Source organism: Saccostrea cucullata, unplaced genomic scaffold (genome assembly GCF_032062105.1).
Source record: "Saccostrea cucullata isolate Sc308-1 unplaced genomic scaffold, CSIRO_AGI_Scuc_v1 ctg11286, whole genome shotgun sequence".
NCBI lineage: Eukaryota > Metazoa > Mollusca > Bivalvia > Ostreida > Ostreidae > Saccostrea > Saccostrea cuccullata.
This window is the reverse complement of record NW_026926290.1, coordinates 1-7,591: the sequence shown is the minus strand read 5'-3', so window position 1 is coordinate 7,591 and position 7,591 is coordinate 1. Positions and strand designations below refer to the sequence as shown.

At 34.7% G+C, this 7,591-nt stretch overlaps 2 protein-coding genes across 2 annotated transcripts; both read left to right on the top strand.

Moving 5' to 3' along the window:
• Positions 1-1,142: 1,142 nt before the first annotated feature.
• LOC134271284 (uncharacterized) lies at positions 1,143-7,577 on the top strand (the record flags this gene model as incomplete). Its single annotated transcript, XM_062753511.1, has 4 exons — positions 1,143-1,669; positions 2,279-2,412; positions 2,640-2,803; positions 6,882-7,577. Coding segments are annotated over exons 1-4 (1,365 nt in total), but the record flags the coding sequence as incomplete, so codon positions are not given.
• On the top strand, positions 5,605-6,576 carry LOC134271285 (uncharacterized). The gene is made up of 4 exons (XM_062753512.1): positions 5,605-5,734; positions 5,815-5,946; positions 6,040-6,217; positions 6,331-6,576. Exons 3-4 carry the CDS (start codon positions 6,041-6,043, stop codon positions 6,568-6,570), a joined length of 417 nt encoding a protein of 138 aa, XP_062609496.1. The 5' UTR covers positions 5,605-5,734; positions 5,815-5,946; position 6,040; the 3' UTR covers positions 6,571-6,576.
• Positions 7,578-7,591: the final 14 nt, after the last annotated feature.

The window sequence follows — 7,591 nt, the reverse complement described above, 5'->3', positions numbered from 1 at the left end:
AGGTACAGTATAAGGGTATAGAGGGCAGTGTGTTCCCGTTCTACACACATTTGATAACTATATACATGTAGAACAATAGGTGTGAAACGTATTTGATAACAATTATAGTCTGATTTCTGGTACTAGTATTCTAAGAAGGAAAAATAAATCAAAAAGGGAATACATGTCCTTATTCAAGATATAAGAAATAACTTGTTTTGTTTTTTACTATCTATGAACACTCTACAAGAAAAGCACTGCCTGGAAGATTCAAAGAAGATTTTTCATCAATACAATTTAGGCGAAAGATGTGAAATGCAAAAAAAAAAAATTAAGTAATTCTTTTATTCAACATATTGGTAATAACGAAATATACATATGTTTATTCAAAGAAAGACAACTTCATCCTGAGATTTGTCACAGTTATTAATGCTACAGTATGTTGTAAACCCCCCCCCCCTCTCCCTGGATTCACTGGCCTGTTAGTCTGAGATCGAGCTCTCTTATAGATTGTAATTGTGGCTTAGCGGTTGTTGTCTGAAAATTGCTCAATATTCTATAGATTACCCGTTGTCTGCTTCTGTCTAGATTTCTGAATTATTCAGCGATAAACCACGCTATTTTGTGTCGACTTTTGTTCTATGTGCCATTTCTTGAATTAAAAAAAACACACACACACACAACATGTACAATTAAACAGAATATAAAAAGGGTTATACTTAAATTATCACTATTTCATACTTTAAATATTTTTTCTCAAGTTTGTTCAGGGCTAGTGGTTAAAGGGTCAGGGCTAGTAAAAAAAATTGTCTGAGTAGCGCGATTGGTCTAGTGTAACAGTTTCCAAAGCTTAATGTCACACCCTGAGTCAAGCAATTTTTTTAATAGTAGATAGACGGCTTTGTGAAAATGGTACATGTGCGCTACTATTTTGGTTGGGTTAATCTCATTTTTTCCGCAATCACTTTTTTCTGTTACATTTCATTTGATTTCTTAATATCTTGACTGTACGCCAGTAAATAAATTGAAATTGAATTATTCAGATGTTGTCCATTTTTTTATGCAAATGGCAAAGAAAGTACCTGCATTCAAAAAACGTGAAATTTGAAAAAAGAAATTGTCCTTTTTAGGCGGAAGCGCATTAGCCAACATCGGAACCATTATTTCGTCTTTTATTCCGTCGCGGTTTTAATATTTAGTGTGTCTAACGAGATCTCGTTTTTGGCGTGAACTTGGGCAACATTTTGTAAACAAGGACGCGCTGCTGAACTTGTCATGTCTTATGATGTCAAATAACCGCGTCTTACCTGCAAATAACCATGGTAAATTACCATTGTATTGCCGTGGGATGTAACAATGACTCCAGGAAATCTAGCAGACTCAGTAAATACCCGCATATGGTAGATCAAAATGGAAATGTTGTCAATTTTTATGTATTGCCTTCCGCAACTAAAAATCCAAAACTTCGGCGCCAGTGGATAAATGCGGTACGTCGTAAAAATTTCAAACCAAGTAACACAGATCATTGGCACGCAGTATGCTCCAGGCATTTTGTAGATGGAAGACCCACTGACACAAACCCAATACCAACTTTATTTGAATATAATAACTACATGCATGACCAGGCCCAGGGTCAAGGAAAGAGGAAAACATTGACTTCAAAATACAACAGTACTTCATCTCCCCAGGGGTTTGTATTTTGGCTTCTCGATCAATGATAATTTTACATAAAAATGTGATACCCATATTTCTATTATCAGCTTTTAAGGCCAAAAGAAAATATATTCTTGTTTCCTGTTCCCTGATAAAAAATAAATAGGATTAAATTAAAAAAAATAGGGTAGCTAGGTAGGGAAAAAATTATTTTCAAAGCTCAATGGATGGAGAATATGTATTATCAAATAACAAGAAAACAGTATGTTTACACTTTACAGAGCAAGTTTATTAATAAAGATTTATAAAATAAAGGTATCCTTTGCACTTAAGATGTATTAGCTCTGTTAATATTGTTGGTTGACTTTAGTATTTCAGGAAAATAGCCCCCCTCCCCCCCAAATGAATATGTAAAAAAAAAAAATTAGGGTTGCAGGGTAAAATGTTATGGTAGCTCAGTGACAGGAAACAAGAGTACATATAAATTTTTTGCCTAAAGAATATATTCAATATAATTTACATGAATTATCAATATCTAAATTTCATTTAGAAAGATACACACAAAAATATCTTTTTTATATTGTATGAATTATGTTATAATAACAACTGTGCCTCTAAAACTGTTAATCAACCATTTTACATGCAGAAATGAAAGTCACTCTGAAGGAAAAAAACAAAGGACTTCACAGACTAGTGTATTTGTCCAGCCAGTACCAGTGGCAGAGCTATATCAAGGCATACAGCATGAAATCATTATTCCTGCCAAGGAAGGAGGAAAGGGTTGGAAGACATAGTTTTCTTAAAAATAACTAAAAACATAACACTTCTTTGATTTTGTTTAAAAAGTTTGTCATTTATCTGTGATTTTTTATTCTATCATCAGAAATGTCTGGATTAAAGAAACTTGCATAATCAATGATAACAAATATACCCATAAAGATCATAACCAGTATATTTTCATATGCATAAAAATATGCTTTTTTTATATTTGTATTTTTCTTTCACAGTTCCAATTACAACTGATACACCATATTCCCTACCTGGTATCATGCAACATGACCACCCATATGTAGTGAGTCCTGTGTCAGGTTCATCTCATCTTAGTGACACAGACTGGGCAGATGCTGACACCCAAATAACAAATTTGGAACATGAAAATAGGCATCTGAAGGTATTTTTACAGCAGAGCAATTGTTTTTTTTTTTCATTATTTCATATGTTATGTCCAGGGTTCGACACTAACGGTAGACCGGCGGCCCGAGTCCACCAAATTTTTGGAAGGTCCACCAATGCACAGGACCCAGGTGGACCGTCGGTCCACTTAAATTTTAAGCTTTAATAATAAAAATTACATTAATAATGACAATTGTTCCCTGTTTGTTTTCAATCTCGATGTAATTGACAACCGGAAATAAGTATTTTACTCTAAGTAACTCATACTTGTATGAAGCGAAATAATTTTCGTACGACTTGTTGAAAAATGTATTACCGGATGTTGAACTTAAAATAACAAAATGCTACGAAATTGGTTGGGAGTTCAATCTCCCCCCAAGAAAAAAAGCAAAATAACCGAAGAAAAAAAAAAAAGAAGTGCAGCAAAAGTACGAGGCTGAAAAAAGATGCCGCTCATTCCAAAAGGCATGGCAGTCCACGTTCCCATGGTTAGTGCATGATCCAGACAAAGATATTATGACATGCAATGTGTGCACAAAATATCAAACTGGGACGCCTGGAAGTTTTATAACAGGTACCAAAAATTTTAAGATTGATGTCATTAAAAAACACGAACTGTCGGACGTGCATACCAGAAGCCTTGCAAGGGAACATGCCTCGAAGGAACCCTTAGCAGAATCAACGGCTTCCAAAGCCCTTGTGATGATAAACAAGGCTGCTGTGGAGAAGTTAACATTTTTATTCAGATATGCACACTGTATTGCGAAATCAGGAAGACCATACACTGACTATGTAACACTCTGCATGTTAGATAAAGCAAAAGGTTTGCAAATTGGCAATACTTATCTAACCGATAAGTATTGCCAGCAGTTTGTGTCATTTATAGCTGATGTACATAGAGATCTACAGAAAGAGAAAGTTGAACATGCTTCATTCCTTTCAATTATATCGGATGGATCTACTGATACCTCTTCTAAGGAAACCGAAATCGTATATATTAAAGCATCTGTGAACTGTGAGGTATGTCATAATGATATATTATATATATATATATACTAAGAATATATGAAAAAATATCTTTATATATAATAAATAAAAGTATACTATCTTCAGGTGTTCACATACTTTGCTGGACTAAAACATGTTAGCAAAGCTGACGCCGAGGGGATTTCAAGAGCCATTTCAGGCTTATTGGATACAAGATTTGGACCCATTTGGCGTTCCAAGGTGGTCGCCATGGGCACCGACGGAGCTTCGGTTATGGTGGGTAAAAAAGGGGGCGTTGTCAAGATGATCAGCGACATGACGAACAGGCCTTTTCTTAAGGGGATACACTGCTCAGCACACAGGTGATTTCTACAAATCTTATGTTTTTACTCATTAACATTGACATAATGATATGAATGTAAATTCTTTAGTTATAATATCCAAATTAAAATGCTATGCTGCCTAATTTTTTCAGGTTTGAATTGGCGTACAAAGATGGCACCAAAGATATTCCAATACATAAGAAGTGTGAACTCCTTCTTCTAAATTTATATCTGTTCTACAAGTAAGTACAAGGTTTTTTTTAGATTAGTTTTAGAAAGTAGTCCACATTAAACAATTATTATATGAGGGAGATGAAATTAAATAAACTAATGGATTTATTTTTTTGCATTTAGATACAGTTCACTGAACAGAGCAAATCTTAAGATAGCATTTGATTCCATTGCGAAAAAAATGTTGGTCCCAACCCGTGTAGGTGGAACAAGGTGGTTACCCCATACTGAGAGGGCTTTGAAGCATGTGATCACTGGCTATGATGGCATTGTGCTTCATCTGGAACAGGTACACAGCGTTTTTGAAGATTCAAGTTTGTTATGTTGACATTACATATATACATGCAGTGTGTAGTCAATGAACATGTGTAATTTTTATTTTAATTTGATTTGAATATTACTTGGAGATATTTTTTTTAATGTGATGTTCACAATCATTATATACCCTATCTAAATTAGATGCAACAGAATCCATCCAAAGAATCCAGTGCCAAAGCAAGAAACTTTTTGAAACTTCTGAAGGATAAGAGTGTGATTTTGTGGTTACACTTTATGATGGATGTGGTCAAAAGCCTCAGCTCTGTCTCTCTGAAGATTCAGGATCAACAGAGTACTATTGCTGATATCTACTGTGAATTAGGCAGCGCAAAAGCAATTTTGGATAAGTTTAAGAGAAGGTATAAATCATCATGGGTTTAATGTGTATTGCACTTACATGTACATGTAGGTGAAAACCTGTCATTTAATCACTCAGCCTGTTACCCACCTAACTTACCTCTGGTTTTGGTTTACTTTTTGTAATGCTTGCAACAGTAATTAATTTAATATTGCATGTACCTTTGCTACTATTCTCTGCTTTTGTAGTATAGTTAGCACTTGCTATAATATGCACCACTCTTTGCTAACCTGCTTTCTTCCTCAAATTAAAAACACAAACAGTAATGGTCCATTCTTGAGATTGGTGGCTGGAGACAGCATGCATATCATTGAAGGGAGAAAAAACAAATTGCTTGACTCATTGATTAGTAGTATCAGTAGTAGATTTGCTGGTGATCTCTGCATGTTTAGTGCCTCATCTATCCTACTTATTCAGAAATGGCCATCAGATTTTACTAATGATCCAGGTAAAACATTATCATGTCATGATTTTTAAGGTTACCTAACAATAAACAAAATTATGTACATTTATTTATCATTCTGACTTGTTAATTTTAAATAAATAAAGACATTTTTTCAAATATTTCTTGAAATAAAGACTTTGGGGATGAAAATTTACAACAACTGATCACATCTACAAGACCAGCACTGGAGGCATGTTGTCCATCAATTGACATTGAGGGAATTGAGCTGGAATGGACACGACTGAAGACATCTCTTATTAAATACAGGTTTGTTATATTTTCAATAGTAAATACATTTTTCTTTGGCAGAAAGATAAACAATTCAAATTATAGTTATTTATTTTCAGGTGTATCTCCAGTTTAACCTGGAAACAACTGTATGCAGATTTTGGGTGTGACTTTCCAAACTTTTTTCACCTAATAGACTACTTGTTGACTCTGCCAGGGTCTTCAGTTGATGCAGAAAGAGGCTTCTCCTGGTAAATTCCAATTTGAATTTGTATAAGCAATTTAAAGGTTTCTTATTGAAGTTTGTTTTTATATAAAAATAAATATAATTGATCATCTTACAGTATGAAACTTGTGAAAAATGATTGGAGATCCAGATTGGGGGAAGCCAATTTGAGTGACCTGATGCTTGTTTCCTTGGAAGTAGAGGAAATTGATCAGTTTGATCCCCTGCCTGCAATTCATTTGTGGTATGCAGGGGGAGAGAGGGCCAGGAGACCTTTCTACAAAGATGAACTTAAGGTTATTTTATAAGTTGCTAATTTGGTTAATATTTGGAATTGTATAACAGCTTATAAGTTAAGCCTTTTGCATGTAAATATTGGCTATATGCATTTATGTTAATCATTCTTTAGAGAAGCTGTATTCCAAGAGAAAAGGTGACAGTTAGTAGAGATGGGGAGATTGAGGAAGTGCAGGAAGCTGTGGAGGAGGAAATGCAGGAGGAAGAGGAGGCAGATGAGATTCATATTTCACCTTCAGAGTGTGATGATGATGATAATGATTATGATGAAGTTGAAGCTACTCTAAGCAGAAAAGACTTAATAGAGCTACAAAAAAAGTCTTATGCTATGTTAATGGAAATGATGATGTGAAATTAATGAAATAAATTCAGTAAAGTAGAAGAAAGTGTGTGTTCAAAGTAATTACATTTAATAAGCCTGATTGAATAGCATGGAATAAATTTATTCAACAAAAAATTGAAACATTAATGAAGGTCCACCAGAATTTGAGAAGGTCCACCAAAAATTCTTGACCAGTGGACCTGCGGTCCACCAAGGTATAAAAGTTAGTGTCAAACCCTGATGTCACATAAATACATGTAAAGGATGTTTGAGCAAATATGTATTCTCTTATATTTTTAATGTTTGTTTAAAAAAATTTTAAAGTGTGCTTAACTTTGTAGGTTCATTGTGAACAACTCGAGGAGAGGATAGTGGCTTTTAAAGAGGAAAACACAATACTGAAAAATCAGTTAAATGAAAGTGAAAGACAAAGAAAGGAAGTGGAATCCAAACTTCAAAACAAAGACAAACTTTTCCGAGAGATTTTAGTAGATAAACTAACGAAGTGTGACAACCATGTACGACTTTTTCTGGGGCTGCCTTCTCTTCTGTTTTTAAAGGGTTTGTTCAACATATTGAATGGCGCAGCTTCCAGTATGAAGTATTGGACTCGTAGATCATCAAGTCATGAAAAAAAGTGGCACTCAGAAAATTTAAGGAGACCTGGGAAACAAAGAAAACTGCAGTTATTTGAAGAATTCATTTTGGCACTACTTCGTCTGCGTTTAGGCCTGAACACCATGTTCTGTTCAGTTTTGTTTGGCGTGTCTCAGTCCACAGTTTCTTCCATATTCACCACATGGATGTGTTTCCTAGATCAGCAATTAAAACCATTACTTAAGTGGCCATCAATGCAAAAAGTAAAAAAGCATATGCCTCTTTCCTTCCGTTTAAAATACCCAAACACAAGAGTCATAATTGATGCAACAGAGATCTTTGTTCAACGTCCGAGGAATCCTTCAGCTCAGAGCAGAACTTGGTCAAATTACAAAAACAAGAACACTTTCAAAGCGCTGGTTGGGATTTCACCAAATGGGGCCTTTACATTCAT

Excerpts from the sequence above, each read along its gene's own strand:
- LOC134271285 (XM_062753512.1), top strand. The coding sequence starts at position 6,041 with ATGAAACTTGTGAAAAATGATTGGAGATCCAGATTGGGGGAAGCCAAT. Across the intron at positions 6,218-6,330 it reads TCTACAAAGATGAACTTAAG|AGAAGCTGTATTCCAAGAGA; the intron begins GTTATTTTATAA and ends ATCATTCTTTAG.